The sequence below is a fragment of the Dasypus novemcinctus genome, chromosome 19 (assembly GCF_030445035.2).
Source record: "Dasypus novemcinctus isolate mDasNov1 chromosome 19, mDasNov1.1.hap2, whole genome shotgun sequence".
NCBI classification, from domain to species: Eukaryota; Metazoa; Chordata; class Mammalia; order Cingulata; family Dasypodidae; genus Dasypus; species Dasypus novemcinctus.
This window is the reverse complement of record NC_080691.1, coordinates 32,171,702-32,198,305: the sequence shown is the minus strand read 5'-3', so window position 1 is coordinate 32,198,305 and position 26,604 is coordinate 32,171,702. Positions and strand designations below refer to the sequence as shown.

The following is a 26,604-nucleotide window of genomic DNA, read 5'->3' as shown; positions in this document are numbered from 1 at the left end:
TCAGCTGCGCCAGGCCCCTCTGGGCTTAAGCCGGTGATCCCTCGAGGCAGCCAGTGGTGGACACTTCTGTTATTACGAACTGAATCTGCAGGGAGGGGCTCCCTGGCTGGAGAAAGCTTCCCTGGCACCGTTAATAATAACGATCATGAAAATAGTACCTTTTGCTGCCCCCATGTGTGTATAGTACTGTGCCTGGCGCAGCAGCCCCGCGAGCGCCACTCCATAATAACCCTCACCCCGGACTCGAGGAACTAAAGGTCGGGGGCGTGGCGCGCTGGTGTCCGGGTGTCGGTTACGTTTGTCCCCCTCCCCCACGTCATGGGATGAGTGACGGAATGAGCAGCTCCCCTTTCATTCTCCTGCACCAGGGGGTCTCGGCCTCCCCGTTCCTGGCGTTCTGGGCTGGGTCGCCTCTGTGGTGGGGCCGTTCCGGGTCCTGAAGGCCGCTCAGCAGCATCTTGGGCCTGTACTCGCTGGATGCCAGTCCCATCCGCTCCTCCCAAGTGGCGAGACCCCAAAATGTCCACAGGCATCACAAACTATTCCCCGCCATGGGGCAAAATCGCCCCTGCCTGACAACCACCGTTTTAGAGATTGGGGTTTTACATTCGGCTTTCATTGAAGATGGAGTTCCACTGCCCTAATTTGAAAAATCACTGGATTATACGATTTTTAATTTCCTAATTTACGGCTGAAGGGGACTAACTGCTCCTTGAAACTATTAGCAAACGTGTGCGTGCATCTGCACACGTTTTTCTGAGCAGAGGAGCCAGGGTTCTCAACGGCTGTTCCCGCTGACCTGGGTGCCCTCCCTCGCAGGCCCTTCCAGGCTGATGATCAGACCTGTGAGGTCCTAATTCCCTCTTCTTTCTGCCCCCCCATTCAAATTTCCCTCCTCCATGTTATAATAAAGGGGTTTCGGGTCATTCATTCTGCTCAGGCTCGGGGAGTGGAGGTGGAAGCGAGGGGAAAAGAATTTCTAGGGAACCGCTGAGCTGTGGAAGAAGAGAGGATTGCTTGGCAGTTGCCATGGGAACCTGTAAACCAATCTTGTTGCTAAGAACCCAGCGATGGCAGGCCACCCGCTCCCCGCTTGCTCCACCAGTGGGGCTGGCCTTCCACTCCCGCCTAGCCCACGGGCCCTCGGCTCCAGCACGGCCAACCTTTGCCACCACTTTTCTTCCCTCTCCCCTTTGCTGCCCTAACCTCCACCTGCTGGATGTGCACCTCCCCAACCCCTGTCGCCTTGCCAGACCCTCCGCCCTTTTGGTCCTGGCTGTGGTCTCCTCTGCTTCTTGGGTGGTGGTGTACTGGTAAAGTGCCATGCCAGTTGGCCCCACTTTGGAGTTTGTGTTTCTGTGTGATGGAGCTGGACTCAGATGTGATCTTTGCCCATAAGCCTCTCCTGTTACTTTTACTGGAACTGTAGTTGGTGCTGGGGTTTAATGTATACCCACGGGATCTGAATCTCTGGACTGACCATGTGATAGCCAGGCCCTGAGCCTCAACAGACTTGCAACTCCTACACTCTGGTTTATTGGACTTACCCCACTCAGCTAACATGGAGGTGAAGAAGGTCAACCACCACACCAGGGAGCCAAGAGTGCCTACAACTGAAAGCAGGAGGATTGTATCCAGCATCCATGTGGAATCTAAGCCCCCTGTTGTTACAGCTGTGGAGTGGACACAACCATTCTAAGGTCCACAGGCTGGAGGAATAGAGTATGGATTAGAGTGGACTTACTGATATTCTATTCATGAACTATTGTGATTAGTGATTGAAGAAAATGTGGCATTGGTGTGGAGAAAGTGGCCATGGTGGCTGCTGGGGGTAGGGAGTGGGAGGAAGAGATGAGATGTGGGGGCGTTTTTGGGACTTGGAGTTGTCCTGGGTGGTGCTGTGGGGACAGTTACCAGACATTGTATGTCCTCCCAAGGCCCACTGGGTGGACTGTGGGAGAGTGTGGGCTATAATGTGGACCCTTGACCATGAGGTGCAGTGGAGCTCAGAGATGTATTCAGCAAGTGCAATGACTGTCTCATGATGATGGAGGAGGTTGTTGTTATTGGGGAGAGGAATGGAGTGAGGGGGGAGAAGGGTATATGGGGACCTCATATTTTTTTAATGTAACATTAAAAAAAAAGACCTCCTCTGTAGTATTTGCCAATTTCCATGGTGTGAATACCCCCACCATAGCCCAATTCAGGCTACCAATGTGATGTTACTGGATGTGAATTTTGCGAGTTGGTACGAATGGGCTGTAGGTCCCCGTTGGCTCTGGGGATCCGGTTGGATTAAGAGCAATGTTACTGGAGATAAAATGCAGGGCAGCTAAGGTGCTAACTCGGGCTGTAGCCAGGGACTTGTGGCTTATCTCAATATCCTTCAGCAGTCCTTGATTCACATATTCAGAAAACGGTCGGCATTTCCTTAGCAGCTATTATCCACCGAGGGCCCTGCTAGTTCCAGGGGTACGTGGTATGAGAAGGCGTGGAAACGTGATGAGAGCAATTCTCCTTTGCACTCTTGCTGTGGTGGTGCCAAGATTGGGGCCAGCAGTTACCAGCAAGTCCGCTGTACACACAGCTTTGCCCCACAGCGGGCCCACAGGGCCACACCCCGCGTTCTGCTGCTGCTCGTGGTTCAGGGCCTCCCACGCCTGGGTGAGTATCAGAATCACTTGGGAAGCCTTTGAAAGTAGACTGACTCCTGGCCCCATCTTTTGGAAAATCTGATTTGGAAGGTCTGGGCCAGCTCCAGGGCACCTATAATTTTGGGAAGCCCCACATTACTCTGATAAGGAGTTGGGTGACTAACTCAGGTTTCCGAAGAGGGTTTGGCCCCTGAGCTGTCTTCTAGTGTCCTCTCCTCACCCCCTTTTCTCCCACTTTAGGACGCACACAAGCCTCGTACCCTCCCTCCTGGCTGATTGCTCCTTGCCCATAATTGTTTAGCAAATGACTCCAAAATACACAAAAATCATTTTGCTGTAACGCATTCCATTCTGTAATGACTATTCATTTCAATTAACTGTCGGGCCTGAAAAAGAGCCCCACTTCCCTCCGGATAAATCACCACCTTTGTTTGAAATTGGATCTAAGGCAGCTGGGGTGGGAGGGGTGGAGCGAGGGGATAAATATTGATCATTTCTTCCTCCCCGATGTTCTGCTGGTTTGTTCTCATTTCCATGTTTCTCTGCACGCTGGCAGATTGCATACTGTAAATTTGAGGGGAAATAGTAAACGTGCAAATGTGACAAATCAACATGTTGCTTTTGGGAGGACGGATATTATTATTGCCGAGATTTACAGCTCCCTGTTCCTGCACATTGCCTGGCTTTTTGGGGAAAGGGAACTTGGTTTCTGTGTTACATTGACCAACTTTCTGCCCTTCACCCCCGTCACTCCCGCGGAGTCACTTAAATATCAGCATGGATGGAGGACACAATCTGTCTCCCTGGAAGTGGATGCATCTTGACAGGTGTTTTCTTTGGAGACAGTTATTTATAGCCGCAGAAGCGATCAGGCGGTGGGACGAGTTTGTCGCCCCCTCCCCTTTCGCATCTCTCTAATATTGAACATACTTCTGTTTCCCTGGTGGGCAAAAGTGCCAGATCAATGATTTAAAACTCTCTCTCTGCCTCTCCGTATCCCATCTCGTCTCCTCTTCTATCTTCCGGACAGGCTCTGAATCATTCCCACCTTTGTAGCCAAATGCTGTCACCAACTTTTGTGTCACCCCAAGCAAACTGCCAAACTCCTCCGAGCCTCTTGACACCCCCTTCCCAGGGGTGTGCCGATGCCCCATGCTCCTTTGCCAGTATGCAGGGAGAACTGGGAGAGTTCTGGCTGCCTCCACCTCCCCTCCCCTTTCCCACGCCAACTGGAGGGTGTGCTCTTGGGGACAGGGAGCTCTGCCAACTTACCATGACCTCCTTCACCTGCTCTTCCCTGCCCTGTTCTCCATCCTCCAAAGGACCATCCTCCAGGGAGCTGCCGAGGCCAGGCCTCGAGGGCCTCGTTGTCTTCCTTGCCACCGCCCCCCCCTCCCGATATCCAGCCAGTCACCCCAGCTCTCTCCACTCCATCCTCCTCTCTGACCCCAGTACCCCTCACCTCTCAAATTTTTTTGCCCCCAAATTGCTGTACACTGATGGTCCCCGATTGCTGTCCCCTCTCAGATCACATAGCTGTGTCCTATCGACCTCCCCCTGCAGGCTCGCCCCCTCCATTCTCTGTCAGGACTTCCTGCAATACCTCAGGGACTGGCAGCGGCGCGCGCCTGCAGATTCTGTTGCTAAGGAAACCACTTCCTTGGTTACAGGCCTGGGTAGCGTTTGTCTCACTATGCCTGGATCCTGCTGAGTTGCCCCCACTCTCTGGGAAGACAATGAGGAGACTGGAGAGGGCAGGAGGGTGCGCGGGAGGGAGGGTGAAACATAGAGCCGGAGAGACAGACCTCAGAGATCAACAGAGAGAGGCGGAGAGGTGCTTGCCCAAGCAGAGAAAGCAGGAGAGAGTAAACACAAAATGAGAGAGAAGAGAGCAAAGGGGTTTAATGAGCAGCTGCAGGAAATAAGGGACCTCAAAGAGAAACTGAATAGGAGGCAGGGTAAAGAAAAACACTGAGAAAGAGGGGAGGATGGGAGGGAGAAACGGGAAAGGAAGAGGGGCTGGGCCTCTACGGCACTCCCCTGCCCCAGCATCCCCTTTGCCTCCATCCCCTCCACCCCCCACATCACCCACTGGAGAGGCGTCTGCAGCGCTGGTGAAACAGCCAGGAAGAAGGCTCAGCAGGCAGCACGTGCAGGCGCTGCCCAGGAAGGGCAGGGAGTGGGAGGCACAGCAGGATGAAGGCCCAGGTAGCCTGGCTTCTAGCCCAGGTGTGCCCCTTGCACAGGGGGCCACTGGGACCCCAGGCTTTCCCTCTTCAGGTGGGAGAGCCCTGCCACGCTCTGTGCATGGAAGGGACTTTGTGGGTGACAGGGAGGAGAGGGCCTGGGCCCCAGCTCTTAGCTCTCCCATGACACAGGCTGGCACTGCACCGCCCTGGTCCTCTGTGCCCACCCCTGTAAAAGCGGGCTCATAATCTCTGCTCTGCCCCCTCATGGGATTGGTCAGCAGGGACCCAAGCGGGAACAACATCTCCCCCGAAGCTTTGGATTACTTACAAGTACTTGCTCTGTATCTGGTAAAATGTGAATCTGCAGGGTCAGGGATTTTTGTGTTTGTTCCTTTTTTTAAACCCCCAGAATCCAGAGCAGTACCTGGCCCACAGTAGATGCTCAGTAAATGTTTGCTGAATGAATGAATGAATGCTTGATTTTCTGCCAACTCTGAAATATAAAGATTTGATTCCAGATGACTGATCAAGTAAAAAGGGCCAGAGGCCAAAAAAGAGGTTGCAAAACGGTCTCAGCGCCCATCTCTGGCTTAAAGTGCTTTGACTCCTCTCTCCCCAACTTATCTGTGGTGGGGAGGTGGCCATGATGTAGGATCTGGGAGAGCTGAGTAGGAGAAGCTGGCGAGCTTAGGCTAGGTGCTTCGTGGCTTGCCTCACTTCTGGTTAGGGAGGAGCGGGTTAAATAGAGAATATGTAGAGGTGAGAGGAAATTGGCTTAGTCTAGGACCAGAGTCAAGGCTCAGTCTGAGGTTGAGGATGACTCAAAGTGAGACCAGGGTCAGGACTCAGTGTGAGTACTCATCCAGGGCCAGGATGAGGCTCAGTCTATGATCAGAAGCAGGGCTCAGTCTGTGATAGAAATTCAGGCTCAGTCTGGGAGCATTCTCAGAATTTATTCTGAGGAAGGTCAGGCTCACGCTATGACCCTGGTTGATGCACAGTTAGTGATCAGGGTCAGGGCTTAGTCTGGGAGGAACTTAGTCTGGGTCAGGATCAGGGGTCAGTATGAGACTAGGATCATGGATCAGTATGTGACCAGAATCAGTGCTCAGTCTAGGGAGACTATCAGTATTCAGGTTGGGCTCAATGTCAGTGCTCAGGCTGTGACCTGGGTCAGGGCTCAGACCTGGGTTGGGGTTCAGTGGGTGATCTGGGTTGAGGTTCCACCTATGATCAGGCTTAGGGTTCAGCCTGTGAAAGGGACTACAGCTCAGTCTGTGACCAGGATTGGAGCTTATCTGGGACCCAAGATCAAGGCTCTAAGATTTGGGCTTTGTCTGTGATCAGGGTTAGGTCTTGGTTTGTGAGTTCGGGCCTAGATCTGAGCTCAGTCTATCATGACAGAATGGTTTCTGTGAGCCAAAAGGAACCCCAGAGAAGAGTACCCAGCCCTGGGTGCCCTCCCTCCCATCTCTCTGCCTGTCCCCTCTCTGTCCACGCCTCACCCCCTTACTGCCCACGCAGGAGGATGGAAAACCCTGTCCTTCCCTCTGGCCACAGAGGCCTTGCCCACAGGTAAGGAAGGAGCACACAGGGCCTGCCCTCAGGGGGATTTGGGGTTTGGCATCTGAGACCACCCCCACCTCCGGGGACCAGAGACACCCTCCTGGTCCTGTCCTCTCACTGGCTTCCACCTGCGCCTGTGGCCGCACACCACACAGGGTCTGTCTGTCTGTCTCTCCCACACACAGTCACACACATAGATACAGGTAAGAGGGCACCTCTTTCGCACCTGAGCAGGGCAATGCTCTCGTCATCTCTTCCTACCCCCGTTCTCCTCCCCCCGGCTCCCGTTCCCATGGACAGAAGGTATCCACAGCAGACGCGCCACCCAGAGAGCCGGCGGCCACACGCTGGCCATCTCCTCCTAGACACGTGTATGACCCCAGTGGGACGATCATCACGCCGACTCGGGGACACCATCTCTCAAATACAGAAAGGGAGCCGAGCACGAAGGCAGCTCTCCACCCGGAGGGGCCAGTTCTACACAGGGACCTTCGCCAGAGACACACAGACTCAACGATAGTCACAGCCCCCTTCTAGGCACATTCTTCCCCCCTCCCCTCCCTTCCCCTCCCCTCCCCTCCCCTCCCCTCCCTCTCCCCTTCCTCTCCTCCTCTCCCTCCCTCTTTTCCCCTCTCTCTCTCCTCCTCTCCCCTTCCCCCCTCCTCCTCTCCCCTCCTCCCCTCTCCCTCCCTCCCTCTCCTCCTCTTCTTCCCTCTCCTCCTCTCCCCCCTCCCTCCCTCCCTCCCTCTCTCTCTCTCTCACACACCAGAGAACCCCCCATGTGTGTTCTCGCCTTACACAACACTCTGCCCCGTTGTAGAATCATCAAAACTCGCTTTAATGCTGTTGACCTGAGGAATCGTCAGGCGGAGGCTGGTGGCCCGAGGTGGCCGTCAGTGAAGGAGCTGGTCCAGGCCTCGGACCGAGAGTCCCCCAGGGAGCGCTGTCCTCCCCGTGGGAGGGGAGGCCAGGCGCTCTACTGCTTTGCTGCAGACAGACTAGAAGTTGGCCGCGGGGAAAGAAACGCGGTACAAAATACATTCAGAGCCTCTGTGGGCCCCAGGTGGGCCGGCCGGGTTCCGAGAGGCGAATGTATTAGTCATATTCCTCTTAAAAAAATATATCTCTTGAACTCGCCTCCTCCACGGTCGCCGCGCTTTGGGAGTGGGCGCACGCCGGCACCCCGAGGCGTCCGAGGGACTGCCTGGGAGGGCTGCTCCGGACAGAGGAGCGGAGGCCGTGACCTATGGCTTTTGCATCTCCAGGTGAGGGGCAGGTGGAGGTGCACAGGTGTGGGTTGGGCATGAAGCCAGGTGGGGAGCCTCGGGAATCCTTTGGTTTGACGTCTGGGCATGGGGAGCAGCGTCTGTGGAGATGGGGAGCCAGCCCTTCCACCCCTCCTCAAGGGGCAGCCGCCCAGGGCCACGGCCGGGAGGCTGCTGGCCTGGGACAGGGACGGGGCCTCTCTGGGCCTGGCCCCACGGGTCTGGAGCACTCGGCTTCTCACGTGGATAGCGCAGGACCCCCGGGGGGCCGGAAGGGCAGTGGAAGATGAGTGCGCGGGACCCCTCGACGTGAGGTGCGCTACCGAGGCTCTCCCTGGTACTCAGGTGCTGCGAGCGGCGTCCTGGCGCGTTAGATAGCACGCTGGTGCTGAGAAACCTTGGCAGGGAGGTCAAGGGCCCCGGGGCACCTCCTGGCCACCCTGGCAGCCTCCAGGCCGCCTCTTTCCCTTGGCCCCTTTGGCGCCCACCTCGAGGTCCTCGACACCTGCTGGGGGGCCAGCTCGTCTCCTTGACACCAGAAGGGGACCCAGAGTGGTGGAGGGGGCGGGGGCGGGGACAGAAGAGGGTCCCTGTGGCTGGAACTCCCCAAGCCGCCTGCCCCACATCGCCAGGGGGCGCGAGGGCAGGGTGAGGGCAATTTCTTTCCTGGAGCCTCCTTTGTCATGCAGGAAACTCATTTACAGCAAAGGCAGCGGGCGCAGTGCCCCAAACGGGAGCGAGGACGGGCGGTGGGGTCCACTGTGGCCGCAGGGCCGCCCCGGGCCTCATCTCGGGTGGTAGTCGTCGGGCACGCCCGTGAGGTTACGGCCCTTGAGGGCCGCGTCCACCATCCTGATGTAGGCGGCGATGGTCCGCTGCATGTCGGCCGTGTAGGGGTCGTACTCGAGCTTCCGCAGCCCAGAGCGCTTGAAGTTGCCGTCCTTCTGGCTCTCCACGCACAGCAGCCGGTCCTCGGCGGCCGCCACGCCCAGCAGCCGCACCATGCGGCCCAGCTGCGCGAAGAGGTCCTGCTTCAGGTCCTCGAAGTGCACCACCAGCACCTTCTTGCCGAACTTGAGCCAGTCCAGCGTGTGCGTGGCCCACCAGGGCGCGTAGTTCCTCACGAACTCAGGCCACTCTGCAGAGAGGGGAGGAGGGAGCCGGGGAGAGAGCAGGAGGGTTCACTGCCAGGGCAGGCTGTGCTGGCCGCCACGGCGCTGCCAGCCACAGTGATAGTGCCCCGGGAGCTCCGTTTAGACCCCCGAGCGCGCCCACTTCCGCCCACGCCCAGGCTGCTTCTGACCTGGGCCACCTTTCTCTTTGGGAATAACATTCATTTCATCCCCATTTAAATAGGCAGGGAAACCGAGGCACAGGGAGGTTAAGTAACTTGCTCAGGTCACACAGTTAATAAGTGGCAGAGCCAGGATTCGAACCCAGGCAGTCTGGCATCAAAGTCCAGGCTTTTCACTAGCAAGGTATCCTGCCTCTCTGTGTAGTGATAGTGTCTACTCAGGATGATGGGGTCGTTGGACAGAATGAATGGAAAAAGCAAATAAAGTTCTATGGGGTCCCGTACTAGTGAATGCCCAGGAAGTGCTGGCTCTTATTATTGTCAGAGTATTCTGCTCTGGGTCGGGTGCCATCTCCCCTGATTTCCTGGGCTCAGGCAGGTGCGCCCTCTGCTTCCTCCCACATCCAGCTCAGTACCAACCACCCGTGTTCCCACCCCCCCACCTGGGCTCCTGCCTCCCCAGCAGACTCCTGCTAGGAGGGCAGGCTTGCAGCTGGGTTAGGTATAGTGCCACCTTTTTGTTTCTGTATTAGAGAAGTCGTGGGTTTATAGAACAATCATGTGTGAAGTAGCGGATTCCCATCACCACCCTGTTAGTAACGCCTTGCGTTGGTGTGGAACTTGTTGTAACTGATGGAAGCCCATTTTAATGTACTGTTAAACACAGTTGATGGCTTAACTTAGGGGTCACTTTCTGTGCAGTGTAGTTCCATGGTAGAGTGTCATCTTTACACACTTCTGTTTCTGCCTTTCTTTACTTTTTATTGAAGTCTCATATACTTCAATATGTTTTATAGCCAATCATAAATTAATACGTTTTGGTGCACTAAATTATATTTTAGATACTTACCCCCTGCTATATTGCAATACAGCATTGATGTACGTTAAACTTTAAAAATAGCCAGAAATAAATATTTTTAACTCTTATGATGCAAGGAAATGTAACTCAGATGTTTTGTGTCTTTGATGCTGATGCTGTATTTTGTAACCGGCATAATCTATACCTCATAACTGAACAGTAACGAAACAATTCATAATGGCTCCTGCTTATATGCCCTAATCTTGTTTTGCAACTCTGAGGTCTGATATTCCTGTACATAATTATTTATTTTTAAAAGCAGTTTTACTGAGATATAGTGACATGCCATACAATCCATCCAAAGTGTCAATCAGTGGCTTCTAGTATAATCACAGTGTTGTGCATTCATCACCACAAAAATTTTAGGACAATTTCATTACTCCAAAAAGAAAAACTCCACACCCCTTAGGAGTCACCTCTCAATCTCTCTATCCTTCTCTAGTCCTACATAACTGCTAATCTAATTCCATCTTCATAAAATGATTTTTATTTACATTTTATATAATTGGAATCATACAATATATAGTACTTTGTGGCTGGTTTATTTCACTTAGCATAATGGTTTTTTTTTTCCCTGATAGTAACATCTTGTAACATTAACATATATCACATTTGCTCAATTTCAAAGAAAAACAGTTTATATGCAGTATTACTCATATTTCACGTGAGGTTTGTCTATGCTATCCAGTGCCATGTTACATTTTTTAGCTTTCCTTCTAGTAATATACATGACCTGAGATTTTCCCTTTCAACCACTATCATCCTCATAATAGCTCTGCTACTTACAAACACTAGGTTGTGCTTTCACCTTTTCTACTCATTTCCAAAGATTAACAACCTTTCTACCAATTTCTGCACAAGTTAATTCTCAGCTTTCCATTCTCTAACCTCATCTATTTTCTGGTGACCCATATTCTAACTATTAACTCCATGAGTTTATGAAATATATTTAGTCCATAATAGTGCAATCATACCGTATTTGTCCTTTTGTGTCTGGCTTGCTTCACTCAACAAAACGTCCTCTAGGTTCATCCATGTTGTCAAATGCTTTATGACTTCATTTCTTCTTACAGCTGCATAATACTCCATCATGACTAGAACACAGTTTGTTTATCCATTCATTGGTTGATGGACACCTGGGTTGTTTCCATCTTTTGGCAATGGTAAATAATGCTGCTATGAACAAAGGTTTGCAGATGTCTGTTCATGTCACTGCTCTCAGTTCTTCTGGGTGTATACCAGTATACCAGTAGTGGTATTCCAGGTTCACGTGGCAAGTCTATATTCAACTTTAGGAACTGCCAAATAGTCCTACACAGTGGCTGTACCATTCTTTATTCCTACCAACAGTGAATAAGTGTGCTTATCTCTCCACATTCTCTCCAACACTTGTAGTTTTCTGTCTTTTCAATAGTGGCCATTCTACTGGGTGTGAAATGATATATCATTGTAGTTTTGATTTGCATTTCCCTAATTGCTAGTGATGTTGAATATTTTTTCATGTGTTTTTTTGCCATTTGTTATTTCTTCTTAGGATAATTTCTATTCAAGTCTTTTGCCCATTTTTCAATTGGGCCATTTGTCTTTTTATTGTTGAGTTGTAGCACCTCTTTATATATCCTGGATAGTAAGCCCTTATCTGGCATGTGATTTCCAAATATTTTCTTCCATTGAGATGACTGCCTTTTCACTTTTTTGACATAGTTCTTTGAGGTGAAAAAGTATTTAATTTTGAGGAGGTCCTATTTATCTATTTTTTGTTGTTGTTGCTTGTACTTTGGATGTACGGTCCAAGAAACCACCACCTACCATGAGATCTTTTTTTTTTTTTTTGAATAAAAATCAATTTTATTTCCCTGGAGAGGCAATTTGATGAAATAATACAATATAACTGAGTAAAACTGGAATTGTTCAGTAGCAAAGACGTTATATTACTGGAAAAAAATCAAGTTAAGTCTATGAATTTTTAAAATCTGGAAAAATTACTATATGAGTCTTTGACATTGTCTTTGGAGAGAAAACTAATGAATGCTCCATTATCCAAGATTTGCCTTTCCTTACTTTAATAAGAGGTAAAACACTAAAGAAATACTTATACCATGAGATCTTGAAGATGCTTCCCTACATTTTCTTCCAGTAGTTTTATGGTTCTTACTTTTATATTTAGGTCTTTGATACATTTTTAGTTGAATCTTGTATAGGGAGGGAAATAGGGGTCCTCTTTACTTCTTTTGGTTATGGATATCCAGTTTTCCCAGCACCATTTGTTTGTCCTGTTAACATGGACATGGTAGGTTTGTTGAAAACCAGTTGGCCATAGAGGTGAGGGTTTATTTCTGGGCCCTCATTTCTATTCCACTGATCAATGTGTCTATCTCTATGCCAAATACCATGCTATTTTGACCACTGTAGCTTTGTAACATGCTTTAAGGTCAAGCAGTGAAAGTCCTCCCACATCACTCTTCTTTTTTAGAATGCTTTTGGCTATTTGGGTGCACTTTCCCTTCCAAGTGAATTTGGTAATTGCCTTTTCTATTCTCTGAAGTAGGCTGTTGGAATTTCAACTGGTACTGTATTGAATCTATAAATCATTTTGGGTAGGATTGACATCTTCATGATGTTTAGTCTTCCAATCCATGAGCATGGCATGTCTTTCCATTTGTTTAGGCCTCCTTTGGTTTTTTTTTAGCATTGTTTTATAGCTTTCTGCATATCGCTCTTATACTTCTTTGGTTAAAGTGAGTCCTATGTATTTGAGTCTTTTTGTTTCTATTGTCAATGGAATTTTTTCCCTCCTTTCCTTCTCAGGTGGTTCAATACTAGTGTACAGAATCATTATTAATTTTTGTATGTTGACTGTGTATCCTGCCACTTTGCTGAACTCATTTATTCACTCTAATAGCTTTGTTATAGACATTTCAGAGTTTTCCCAATATAGGATCATTTCATCCACAAATAGAGTTTTACTTCCTTTTCTTCCTATTGGATGCCTTTTATTTATTTTTCTTGTCTAATTGCTCTAGCTAGAACTTCTAGCACAATACTGAATAACAGTGGAGACAGTGGGCATCCTTGTCTTGTTCCTGATCTTAGAGGGAAAGCTTTCAACCTTTCCGCATGGAGTATATGCCCTTTATCATACTGAGGAATTTTCCTTCTATTTCTATCTTTCAAAGTGTTTTTATCAAGATAGGATGCTGGATTTTGTTGAATGCCTTTTCTGCATCGATAGAGAGGATCATGTGGTTTTTTCCCTTCAATTTGTTAACGTGGTGTATTATGTTAATTGATTTTCTTATATTGAACCACACTTGCATGCCAGGAGGAAATCTCACATGGTCGTGGGGTATAATTCTTTTGATATGCTGTTGGATTCTATTTGCAAGTATTTTGTTGAGACTTTTTGAATCCATGTCCATTAGAGAGATTGGTCTGTAATATTGTCATATCTTTGTCTGACTTTGGTTTTAGGGTGACATTGGCTTCATAAAATGTGTTGGGTAATTCTCCCTCCTCTTCTATTTTTTGGAAGAGTTTACCAGAATTGGTGTTAATTCTGAAGCCATCTGGCTCTGGACACTTCTTTGTTGGGAGATTTTTGATTACCAATTCAATCCCTTTAAATACGATTGCTTTGTTAATTTATGGTATTTCTTGTCAGTATAGTGTATTGACAAAAGTCAGTGTAGTTTGGTTTTGCATTTCTAGGATTTTGTCCTTTTCATCTAGATTGTCCAGTTTGTTGGCATACAGTTTCTCATAATATCCTTATAATCTTCTTTATTTCTGTGGGGTCAGTCATAACTTCCCCCTTTCATTTCTGATTTTTATTTGCATCTTCTTTTTTCTTTCTTAGTCTAGGGTTTGCCAATTTTATTGATCTCAAAGAAGCAGCTTTTGTTTTTGTTTTTGCTATTGTTTTATTTCTGCTTTAATATTATTTCTTCTGCTTTCTCTGGGAATGGTTTACTGTTCTTTTACTAGTTCCTTCAAGTGTTCAGTTAGGTCTTTGATTTTAGCTCTTCTTTTTCTTTAAAATAGGAGTTTATTGCTAATAACTTCCCTCTCAACACTGCCTTCACTGTATCTGGTAAGTTTTGATAAATTAGTTTCTCGTTTTCATTCTTCTCAATATATTTACTAATTTCACTTACAATTTTTTTCTTTAACCCACTGATTGTTCAGCCTCCACTTTTTTCATTTGTTTTTTCAAACAAAACTGAACCCGGGACCTCCCATGTGGGAGGTGGGCACTCAAACACTTGAGCCACATCTGCTCCCCCATATCTTATTTTTGTTCGTCTTTTTACTCTTTTGGTTATCCTTTCTGCTATTCTTGCCTTCTACATCCTCCTCTAAGTCTGTCTCTTCTGTCTTTTTCTTTTGGGCTGTAAGACTCCCTTTAATACTTCATATAAAGGCAGATTCTGTTTAATGAACTCTTAGTTTCAGTTTATTTGTGAATAATTTAAACTCACCTTCATATTTGAACGACAATTTGCTGTATAAAGAATTCTCAGCTGGCAATTTTTCTCTTTCAGTACCCTAATTATATCATACCACTGTCTTCTTGCCTCCAAGGTTTCTGATGAGAAATCTGTACTAAGTCTTACTGGGATCCCTTGTATGTGATGGTTTGCTTCTCCCTTGTTGCTCTCAGAATTTTCTCTTTATCTTTGATGTTTGACATTCTGAATAGTACATGTCTTGGAGTAGGTCTATTTGGATTTATTCTGATTGGGGTATGCTGTACTTCTTGGACATGTAAATTCATTTCTTTTGTGAGAGTTGGGAAGTTTTCAGTAATTATTTCCTCAAATACTCTTTCTGCCCCCTTTCCCTTCTCTTCTCCTTCTGGAAATCCCATGGCACGTATATTGTTGCACTTTGTTCTGTCATTCAACTCCTTGAGCCCCTGTTCAATTTCTTCCATTCATATCTCTTTCTGTTCTTCTCTCTGTTCAAGGTAAGCTGTTCTTTCTTCTGTGTCACTTACTCTTCCTTCTATCACTTTGAGTCTGCTGTTGTATGTTTCTAATATGTTATTGATCTCACCTATTCTTTCATTCCCATGAGCTCTGTTATTTTTCTATTCAGGTTTTCAAATTCTTCTTTGTGCTTGCTCAGTGTCTTCTTGATGTCTTTTTTCTCTTTAGCTATATTGTCTTTCAACTCACTAATTTGATTTTGGAAATTTGTATGAACATCATTGATTAGTTGTCTCAAGTCCTCATCTGAGGCTTTGATATATTCTGTGCTTGGGCTGTTTCTTCCATTTTCTTAGTATGGCTTGTAAATTCTTTGTCTAGGCATCCGATTGTTAAGAGATTGATCTGCTCAATTTCTCTCTTTTGTAGGAATTTATTGGTGGGAGACTGTATTATTGCTGTGCTTTGATTCTTGGTTCAATCTGTTCTAGGTCTTTAGGACTGTCCCTGTTAGCTGCTCAAATTTGGGCCCTGGACCCATTAATGGATTGTACACATTTTTCCAAGGGCCTTGGGGAGGGAGCCTATAAAAGCCAGAAAAAGCCTCTCATTTAAATTTCCTACTTGAACTTCCTTGTTTGGCCAGAAGAGATGGCCCTCTGACAGGCCTCTTAGTTCAAAACCTGGTCAGAGTGTTTGCTGCAGCATGGACTGGATCACTGTGACAGAGGATCTTGCTTGGATGCTAAGAGCCTTGCAAATCAAACCTTTTCAGAGACATTTCTCCAACCTTTGCTTGTAGCTGCCTTTTTTCCCAGGTAGAAAATAATTCCACTCCCCTCTGCATCATCAATAACCAGTCCCAGTCAGCAGGGAGAGTGGTTTGAGAGGGTCGGATCTCTTTAGTCCTGAGCTGGCTCCCAGGGCAAAAAATGGCATGGCCTCACCCACTTGGAAGGCTTCGTGGGACACAGCAGACCAATTTCATGGGCCAAAAGCTGAATCAGACAGTCTTAGACTGTCTCGCCTCTTTCCTGGGGAGGTAGCTCCCTGGAGCCCCCTTCTGTCTGTAGCTGTGGACCTGAGGCCTAAGAATTCAAAGCTCTGCTTGCAGTTGGGGGGAGGGGCACCAGTGGCTGGAGCTGCAGCTGCTTCTATTCATGGTCTTAAAGTCGAGGTTCTTTTCCTGTGCCCCTCTGTTCTGGGTAGGGTCCAGGCTTCCCCTGAACATTTTTTTCCAGGCCATTTCTGCCTATCCTCAAACTATTTTTCTGGGACAGGAGATCCATTGTCTGTGTCTTTTTTTTAAAGATTTATTTCTCCCCACACCCTTGTTGTTTGCACTTGCTGTGTCTGTTTGTCTTCCTTGTTTCTTTAGGAGGCACTGGGACACAAACCTGGGACCTCTGATATGGGAAGGAGGTGCCTATCACTTGAGCCACCCCCATCCTTTGCTTTGTTTGATCATTATGTTTTTCTTCTTGTGTCTCTTGTTGCATCAGCTTGCCATGCATGCCCATCACATCAGCTCACTGTCTTCCTCATCCTCTTTTAGGAAGCAGTAGGAACCTCTGTTCTCTGCTTTGTTGTGTCTCTCATTATGTCTTTCTTCTTGTGTGTCTTGTTGCATCAGCTTGCTGTACCTGCCCATCATGCCAGCTCATTGTCTTCTCCAGGAGGCACTGGGAACCAAACCAGGGACCTCCTATATGGTAGGGGGGAGCTCAATCACTTGAGCCACATTCGCTTCCCTCATTGTCTTCCTAATCCGCCATCTTCCTGGAAGTCCCTCAATGTTTGTTAATGGAATAACATGAGTCAGTTCTTATCAGTAAACCTCAAACCTCAAGTGTATTAAGCATGTAATCAATCTGCATATACTATAAGATTAGATATCTCTAAACCTGTTATCTTAAATCACCCATTCACTATGTTCAAAATGTCACTTTCTCATCATGTACTGTCTGAGTCAGCACAATGCTTGGCTGCCATGTACTCCATATAGCAATGTTATCTTCCCCTCAGCCATGACAACTCCACTTCCTTTCTTGTTAAACCCCATAAAAACTTGGGAAGACAGATATGAAGACTGCCTTTCTGCCTTGGCAGGGCTACCTTTGCTGAATAAACTCTCTTTTCTCAAAATCCTGATGTCACTTAATGGACTCTCTGGTGCATTCTGTGCAAGGACTCACTCTTGAGCTATAACAATTTGGCAACCCAGATGGGACTGAGGTTTCAGAGACCCCTGCCTGAGGTTTCCGTAGCCCCATGAGGCGGTGCGTACCTGCTGCTGATCATATGTGGCCACCTAGACCCTTTTAGATTAGAGGTTCTGCAGTAGGAACTTCTCTTCGTTGGCGATGCTGACCCCTCTGGTGCTTCATTTTTCCTTTTGGGCAGAGAAACAGTCCTGAGAATAAATGTCTTTGTGTATGACTACTCTTTTGCCAAAGCCTGTTATGTTTGCTTTTGATTGTGGGTTAGAGTCCCATTTTGGCTATTTGGTTAATGATTAAGATTGTGAATTAAAATCCTGCATTGGTCAGGCCACTTGGTTACTGGGAGCAGATCCTTACCAGAGTCAGTCACTAAAGTACTCACCCTGTTCTTGAATTTGGTTGGTTTGGGTTAGAGGCCCATTTTGATGATTAAATCCTTGTATTTGTTGTCTTTGAAACTATTTTGATCTCTACTGGGTGCCATGAATAACATCTATAGTACTACTAAAAAGAATTGCAACCCTCTTAAATGCATTTTAGACAACTGGCCAATGTTTACTTATGCTTGTGACAGAGACATAATAAGTAATAATAAGTATTTAACTGTTTAAAATGAGTGTTTCATATGTATTAATGAATTTGCATTGTTACTAAAACTTTTGAAATGGGTAATTCTAACAGCATTCCTGAATGTAGCCCCTTGGGCTGTATTTTTTAAAGTTTGGAAAATTTTAGTTATAAAACTTTGAAAAAAGAAAAGAATGTTTTCCTGTAATACTGTTTAACTTCAATATGATTTAAAATCAGGAAAGGAGTGGCCTGAGAATAGTTCTATAGAAAAAATCCTATATTACAATTAGACTTGTATTGTAAAAGAGAAGAAAAATGAGATGCAATCCCATTTGTACAAACTCTGTCTTTATATAAGAACTTGTGAAAAATGTATAAAATTATGGTTCAAGCTAGTATATTTCTTCAAGCCAAGGATAACAACATGAATGGTCTCTATTCTATTTTCATGTAATATTTTAAATCAATTTTATTGAAGCATACTTACAAGCCATACAATCTATCCAAAGTGTACAATGAATGGCATTTGGTAGAGCTGTGTATTCATCACTTCATTCAATATGAGAGCACTTTCATTACCCCAAAAATTATAAAAAACACAAAGCAAATAAGACTCTACTCCTTAGTAGTCCACCTCTCAATTTCTGTTTCCTTTCCCTGCCATAAATACCTGCTAATCTATTTTTGGTCTAATTTATATTTTATATAGAGTCAAACAATATATAGTACCTTTTGTCTAGTTTCTTTCACTTAGCATGTCTTTTTTTCCCATTGGAAGGTTAATATATTAATATACATTATTGTCCATAGTTTGTTTTTGTTGTATTTTTGCCAAAATACCACCACAATATTAACATCTTGTAACATTAATGTACGTTTGTTCTGTTTCAAAGAAAAACATTCTTATATATGCACTGTTAACCACACTCATTTTTCACACGAGGATGTGCTGTTATACAGTCCCATGTTTCATTTTTTAGCTTCCTTCCAGTGATATACATGTCCTCAGACTTTCCCTTTCAACCCTGTCCTACCCATATATTAGTGCTGCTAATTACAGACACTATTATGGGCTTTCAGCATTTCTAATTCATTTCCAAAAATTTATGAACAACATTTTTACCAGTTCTGCCCAGATTAAACCTCAGCTTTCCATTCTCTAACCTCGTTCTATTTTCTGGTGACCTATTCTCTAGTTATTAATGCCATGAGCTTACTTATTACATTTAGTTCATAGCAGCATGATCGTATAGTAATTGTCCCTTTGTATCTGGCTTGCTTCACTCAACATAATGTCCTCCAGTTTCATCCATGTTGTCATATGCTTCACGACTTCATTTCATCTTACAGCTAAATAAATAATATTCCATCGTGTGTATAACTACAATTGTTTATCCATTCCTCGGCTCATGGACACATGGGTTGTTTCCATCTTTTGGCAATCATGAATAACACCGCTATGAACATCGGTGTCCAGTTGTCTGATCATGTCACTACTCTGGGTTCTTCTGGGTATATACCTAGTGGTATTGCCGGGTTACATAGCAAATCTCTTTTCAACTTCTTTAGGAACTGCCAGATAGTCCTCCACAGTAGCTGTACCATTCTACATTTCAAGCAACAGTGAATAAGCATTCCTATCTCTCTACATCCTCTCTAACATTTGTAATAAAAAAAAAATAGCCATTCTAGTCAGTGTGAAAGGTATCTCATGGTAGCTTTGATGTGCATTTCCCTAGTGATGAACACTTTTTTCATGTTTTTTCCCCCTACTATTTGTATTTCTTCTCTGGACAAATATCTGTTCAAGTTTTCTGCCCATTTTTAAATAGGGTCATTAGTGTTTTTTTTTGTTGTTGTTGTTGTTCCATTGTATCATGGATATTAAACCTTTAATGGATATGTAATTTCCAAGTATTTTCTTTCATTGAGTTGGCTGCCTTTCACCATCTTTACAAGTCTTCTGAGGAGCAAAAGTGTTTAATTTTGAGGAGTCCCCTTTATCCATTTTTTCTTTCATTCCTTTTGCTTTTGGTGTAAGGTTTTAAGAGACCCCCGCTCCCCCACTTACCATAAGATCTTGAAGATATTTTCCTATGTTTTCTTTTAGTAGTTTTATGGTCCTGATTTTTATGTCTTTGATCCATTTTGAATTTTTTATTGTAAAGGGAGATAGGGGTTCTCTCTCATTCTTTTGTTTATTGATATCTAGTTCTCCCAGCACCATTTACTGAAGAGACTGTTTTTGTCCCAGTAGAGTGGACTTGGTAGGCTTGTCAAAAACCAGTTCACTGTAGAGGTGGGGGTCTATTTCTGAATTCTCAATTCTATTCCATTGATCAATGTGTCTATCTTTATGCCAGTACCATGCTGTTTTAACCACTGTAGCTTTATAATATATTTCAAGTTCAGGGAATGTGAGTCCTCCTAATTTGCTCTTCTTTTTTTAACACGTTTATGGCTATTTAGGTCCTCTTTCCCTTCCAAATAAATTTGGTAATTGACTTTTCTATTCCTTTAAAGTAGGCTGTTGGAATTTTGATTGGGATTGTATTGAAACTACAAATGAATAGGGTAGGGTTGGGTAGGATTGACATCATCATAATATTTAGTCTTCCAAGTCAAGAACATGGAATGTCTTTCCATTTGTTTAGGTCTTTAATTTCTTTTAACAGTGCGTTGCAGTTTTCTGAGTACAGGTCCTTTACATTTCTTGATTTTTGTTTTTTTTAAAGATTTATTTTTTATTTATTTCTCTCCTCTTCCCCGCCCCCACCCCTCCCCAGTTGTCTGCTTTCTGTGTCCATTTGCTGTGTGTTCTTCTGTGTCCACTTGTATTCTTGTCAGCAGCACCCGGAATCTGTGTCACGTTTTTGTTGTGTTCTTGTCATCTTGCTGCATCAGCTCTTTGTGTGTGCAGCACCATCCCTGGGCAGGCTGCATTTTGTTGTGCTGGGTGGCTCTCCTTATGGGGCACACTCCTTGGACGTGGGGCTCCCCTACACAGGGGACACCCCTGTGTGACACGGCACTCCTTGCGTGTATCAGCACTGTGTGAGGGCCAGCTCATCACATGGGTCAGGAGGCCTGGGTTTGAACCTTGGACCTCCCATGTGGTAGGCAGTCACCCTATCTGTTGGGCCAAATCTGCTTCCCTACATTTCTTGTTAAATTAATTCCTAGATATTTGAATATTTGTTGCTATTGTAACTGGAATTTTTTTTGTAGATTTCCTCTTCAGATTTTTCATTACTAGTGTATAGAAACACTACTGATTTTTGCATGCTGATCTTGTAGTGTAGCACTTTGAACCTGTTTATTAGCTCAGATAAAATATTCTGAAATATTTCAGAATTTTCTAAATATAGTATTGTGTCATCTGCAAACAGTGAGTGTTTTACTTCTCTTTTCCAATTTGAATGCCTTTTATTTCTTTTTCTTGTCGAACTGCTCTACCTAGAACTTCAACAAAATGTTGAATAACAGTGGTGACAGTGGAAATCCTTGTCTTGTTTCTGATCTTAGAGGGAAATCTTTCAACATTTTCCCATTTAGTATGATGTTGGCTATGGGTTTTTCATATATGACCTTTATTATGCTGAGGAACTTTCCTTCTATTCCTTTCTTTCACAGTGTTTGTTAAAGTGGTGAATTATGCTAACTGACTTTCTTATGTTGAACCACCCTTGCATACCAGGAATAAATCCCATTTGGTTGTGGTGCATAAGTCTTTTGATATACTATTGGATTCCATTTGCAAGTATTTTGTTGAGAATTTTTGCATCTGTGTTCATTAGAGAGATTGGTCTGTAATTTTCTTTTCTTGTAGTATCTTAATTTGGCTTTGGTGTTAGGGTGATGTTGGCTTCATAAAATGTGTCAAGTAATTTTTCCCTCTTGAATTAACACCAATCCTATTTAAATTGTTCACAATGCTTGGTAGAATTCACCGGTAAAGCCATTTGGTCCTTAAGTTTTCTTTATTGGGAGATTTTTGATGCCTGATTCAATCTCTTTAAATGTGATTGGTTTGAGTTCTTGTATTTCTTGTAGTGTCAGTGTAGGTTTTTTGTACGTTTCTAGGAATTTGTCCATTTCATCTAGGTTGTCTAGTTTGTTGGCATATAGTTTCTCATAACATCCTCTTAAGATCCTTTTTATTTTTGTGGGGTCAGTTGTAACTCCCTCCCCCCTTCATTTCTGATTTTGGTTTTTTTTTTTTCCCTTTTATTCTAGCTAAGGGTTTGTCAATTTTATTGATCTTCTTAAAGAACCAGCTTTTAGTCTTGCTGATTTTCTCTTTTTTTTCTCTCCATTTCATTTATTTCTGCTTTGATCTTTATTATTTCTCTCCTTCTGCTTGCTTTGGGATTGGTTTGCTGCTCTTTATGTAGTTTTAGTTGTTCAGTTAAATCTTTGAGTTTAGCTCTTTCTTTTTTAATGTAGGTGGTTTAGGACTTTAAATTTCCCTCAGCATTGCCTTCGCTGTATCCCATAAGTTTTGATAAATTCTCATTTTCATTCACATGGAAATGTTTACTAATTTCTCCTTTGACCCACTGATTGTTTAGAGGTGTGTGTTGTTTAGTCTCCATACAGTTGCACAATTTCTCCTTTTCCCGCTTCATTGCATTTGCTGAGAAAGTGTGTGTGCTCAACCTTTTTATATTTCAGACCTGCTTTGTGACCCAACGTATGGTCTATACTGGAGAAAGATCCATGGGCATTTGAAGAATATATAACCTGCCGATTTGGGGTGCAATGTTCTGTACATGTCTGTAAGGTCTAGCTCGTTTATCAGTTCTCCCTTTCCTTGTTGGTCTTCTGTCTAGTTCTGTCGATGTGAGTGGCATGTTGAAATCTCCAGCTATTACAGTAGAGATGTCTGTTTCTACCTTCAGTTTTGCCAGAGTTCACCTCCTGTATCTTGGGGCACTGTGGTTAGGTGTATAGATATTTATGACTGCTGTTCCTTCCTGCTGGGTTGTCCCTTTTATTAATACACAATGGCCTTCTGTATCTCTTATAACTTTTTTGAATTTAAAGTCTGTTTTGTCTGATATTAGTGTAGCTACTGCTGCTCTTTTTTAGTGTTGTTTGCATGAATTATCTTTTTCCAACCTTTCACTTCCAGTCAGTTGTATCCCTGGGTCAAAAGTGTGTCTCTTGTAGACAGCCTATGGCTGGCTCATGGTTTTTTATTTTTCATTTTTAAATTTGCTGTTTTTGTTTTTGAGTTACTAAGATTATTTCCACTTCCCCATGTTTTCAGAATTTCCTGTATTCCCCCATTCAATCTTGGCTGCCATAACCAGTCAGAAAGTGCAAGGACCTTCTTTTTCTTGCATCTGTCATAGAACTTTAGCAGCAGACATTAACTGCTCCAGGTCTGTCAGAGATGCATTTCATGGTTTTTTTTTTTAATCCATGTTGACAGCCTGTGTTTTTTGATTGGGGAATTTAAGCCATTCACATTCAGTATTATTACTGTAAATGCATTATTTACTTCCACCATTTTATTCTCTGGCCTTCACGTCATATCCTTTTTCTTAGTATGGCTTGTAATTTTTTGCTGATGTCTAGGCATCTGATTATGATGGTGAGTTTACTCTGACACTCAGTTTCTCTCTTGCGTAGGGATTTATTGGTAGTTGTATTATTGCTGTTCTTTGATTCTTGGCTCAACTTGTTCTAGGTCTTTAGGAGTATCCCTGCATAGTTGCTCAAATCAGGGCCATGTACTCAATAATGCATTGCAGACCAGTTTCCAAGAGACTTGGGGGTCTGTAAAGGCCCAAAAAAGCCTCTCATATTTAATGTTAACTTCCTCGCACGCACTTCCTTGATCTGCCAGCCAATGGCGCTCTTCTGCAGAGTGCTGGCTCAAACCCTGGTCAGAAGGTGCTCACTGCAACCCCACCAGGCGGGCAGTGTGGAAACAACGGGATAGCCCCTCAAGGGGGCTATTCAGAGCCAAGCCTAGCAAATCAAACTTTCTCAGAAGCCGCTCTCCTCCTTTGGCTGGCCACCCTCTCCCTGTCCCCAGGGAGGAAGTAAATTCTGCGCTGTCAGCAAGCAGTCCAGGTCTGTGGAGGGTGTTTGTCATAGTCCCCTGCTAGCTCCCAGCCTGGAAGGCTGAGTAGTGGGACATGGCACACCAAATCTGTTGGCCAAAGCTGAATTAATTGGCCTCAGGCTGCGGCCCTCTTTCCCCTTTCCTGGGCCAGGGGTTGAAGGACCCACTGCTGTCTGCTCTGAGCGTGGGGGTGGGCACCAGCAGCTGGGGCTGCAGCTTTACTCACAGATCCTCCCCGCCGGTCTCCTTTTCTTGGCCCCTCTCTCTTCTGGGTGGTGTCCTAAGCCCTAGGCCAGTTTTCCGGGCAGTTTCTTCCTGTCCTCTAGCTGTTTTTCCAGGACAGAAGTGAGTCCTGTCTCTCTCTCATCCTTCATCTTCCCAGAAGTCCCATGTAATTCTAATTGGACCTGGATAGCCACATTAAAAAACTGGTGCTGTTAAAGTTTAGTAACTTTTGAATTGGACACATCTCTATTGAAAGAAAAAAAATGGAAAAATGTTGGCTGCTTTTGTAAGCCTGCAGTTAAGTCACAGGGTATCCCTGATAGCAAGCCGCACCCCCCCCCAACACATACTGCATAACTGGCTTTGAAAAAGCTGTTTCAGAAATGTGTCCTTGTAAATGTTTCATAATACTTTTCACTGAAATACTGATAAAGTGATAAAGAATAACAGTATGTTTGCATTTAACCAAATTACATTACTCTGACAAGCTTGATTTTGAGGGTAATTGTACATTGTAGCACATTTGGAGACAGTTTCCAAAATCTTTTTGGTAACTTAAGTATGTAAGGTACATGGTAGTTTTATTCCCAAGGAAAAAGAAAATGTTTTTTTTTTTCAGAGGTAAAATAATAACTGGTTATTAAGAAAGAGGAAAATGTGAGACAAAAACTGAACGAATATAGAAAGTGCAAAACGTTCATGGAAGAGAAAGTTCTGTGCTCAAAATTGGTTAAGATTTGATAGGTCTATCAAGTTTTAAAAGCCTTAGTATCAAACAGTATACTGACGCAAAACTAGAATTTCATTTTCTGTTAAAGTTCTTGGATTATTGCTCTGTTTTTAATAAGAGGTTGTAAAGAGTTTTTCTCCTGAATAATCAATTTAAAAAGCAGAAAGTCTGTTTTACCAGAATAACTTCTTGTACTTTGTATTAACTTTATCATATCCTTGGTTGTTTAAAAAAATAAGTCTCACTTTTAAAAGAACAGAATGTTCAAACCTAACAACTTTTAGCATTCTGCATTCTCAAAGACAAACCCTAAAGGCTATCCTGTTATTTCAAACGTTACAAAGAATTTGTTCTTTCACCTTGTAAAAAATAAAGTGCTAAAAATAGTTAATACGTTATGAATTGCAAAGAAAATATTGTCAAATTAAAAGGGATTTTCTGGGAGCAGATATAGCTCAAGTGGCTGAGTGCGTGTTTCCTATGTACAAGGTCCTCGGTTCCACAATCCCTGGTACCTCATGAAAATTAAAAAAAAGTCCTAACCTTCTGTTAAATTTGTATGGATGAAATGTTATTCATATATTTAAAGTCTTTAGGAATTTTATACAATGTTCCAACTGTCCTTGTTATGTCCTGATGATTAATCTGCCTATTAAACAACAGTATAGTGTTATTAGTCGTGGTTTTAGTTATTCTTAGAAAAAGATGTTATGTGTCACAGAAGCAAGTTACTTTGTTACTCTAATACTTCTCTGCAAGTCAAAACTTCATCAACAACACAACAAAAAAGAACTTTAAAAGAGAAGCAAGGCAAGTCTATAAACTGTGTTCTACCTGTGAATTAACATGACCCTGGTCAAAATGTAAAAGTAAGACAAAACAAAACCTTTCTGCTGTGGCCTATAGTTAATAACCTCAATCTAAGTTGTCAAACGTTTTGTTTCTGGAAATGGCGTCATTTGGAAAATGCTCACAGAAGAGTTAAAAACCTAGACTGTAAGCTTTTGCAGCGATTACATTTGTTTATGAGCGTTACATGTTATTTCTAAATTCTGAGCTGCTTTGCTCGTTGTGTATAACCGAGTAGCTCCCTTAAAATTTAGGTGTCTGCGGGACACCTGGGACTCAGAGTTTGTGTTCTCTAGCTCAGGAGGTGCTAAAGAAAGAGCATTAATTCTAAAAAAGACAAATCCATACAGCAACCATTCAAGAAACTAAAAAAAGAAATCAAACTCCAATTAAAGACGCTGAGAGAGAGAAACCAGAAACATCTGCTATATCATATATATATTGCACTGTAGCCTTAATTTTAACTTTAGCTAACAGATATTTTAGTGTTATCTGTGTAACCTCAGTCATGTAATACACAGCAGGTCACTGTACACTGTTGCCTGTTAATGAAAACTATCTTTAGTCACCAAAGCAAATTCCTGTTTTTTACTCCTTAGCTGGTTTCTGACCTGCCCCCATCCTGTGACCTCCCCCCACTCTGTCCCTAACAAGCTCCTGTTTTTTCTTCTTCCCCTTTCCTGAAACATCAATCCATTCACCTGATGGAGAAGCCTGGGAACTGAAGACTCCAAGGAGCACAATTCAAGTGGGCAAAACAGCAACCTGAGCTCATCCCTTCTTCTCCTCCTCGGAGGCCCACTTTGCAAACCCTAGTATGCAGGTGGACTCTGCTGAGGGCATGCCTGTCCCCACCTCTGTCTACATCTAATCAAAGCCCTGGCCTTCTTTGCTGGAGGAGGCAGATCTGAGACTCTCTCCGAGCCTCTTTCCCTTGTTGATCTTGCTGTAGATTTCAAGTCTCTGCACTGGGTAAGGACCCAGAAAACCTGTGGGGTTTCCCTGCAATTGACAAACTGGATGGCACCTCAACATCTGTGGGATCACTGCCAGGGGGACGCACTGGTCCTCTGGGGTGAGTATTCCCTGAGCTTGGCTCAGCAGCCTCCGTGAGCCAGGCCTGGGTTTTTAGATCCCTGGCGTTGCTGTTCCAGACAGCAGATCAACAAGGGAAACA

The 26,604-nt window shown here is 44.5% G+C and overlaps 1 protein-coding gene and 1 non-coding gene across 7 annotated transcripts in view; both read right to left on the bottom strand.

Moving 5' to 3' along the window:
• Window positions 1-7,226: 7,226 nt before the first annotated feature.
• Window positions 7,227-26,604, bottom strand: part of WSCD2 (WSC domain containing 2) — a 348,664-nt gene continuing 329,286 nt past the window's right edge. For all 6 annotated transcript variants that reach the window (XM_071209824.1, XM_071209825.1, XM_058281478.2 and 3 more), the window contains one exon: window positions 7,227-8,812. In XM_071209824.1, coding sequence (XP_071065925.1) covers window positions 8,460-8,812 — 353 coding nt within the window. In that variant the 3' untranslated portion in view covers window positions 7,227-8,459. The remainder of the gene's footprint in view (window positions 8,813-26,604) is intronic.
• LOC111766983 (small nucleolar RNA SNORA31) lies at window positions 22,824-22,951 on the bottom strand. Its single transcript, XR_002798894.1, has one exon. It is a non-coding gene; the product is annotated as a small nucleolar RNA SNORA31 (small nucleolar RNA).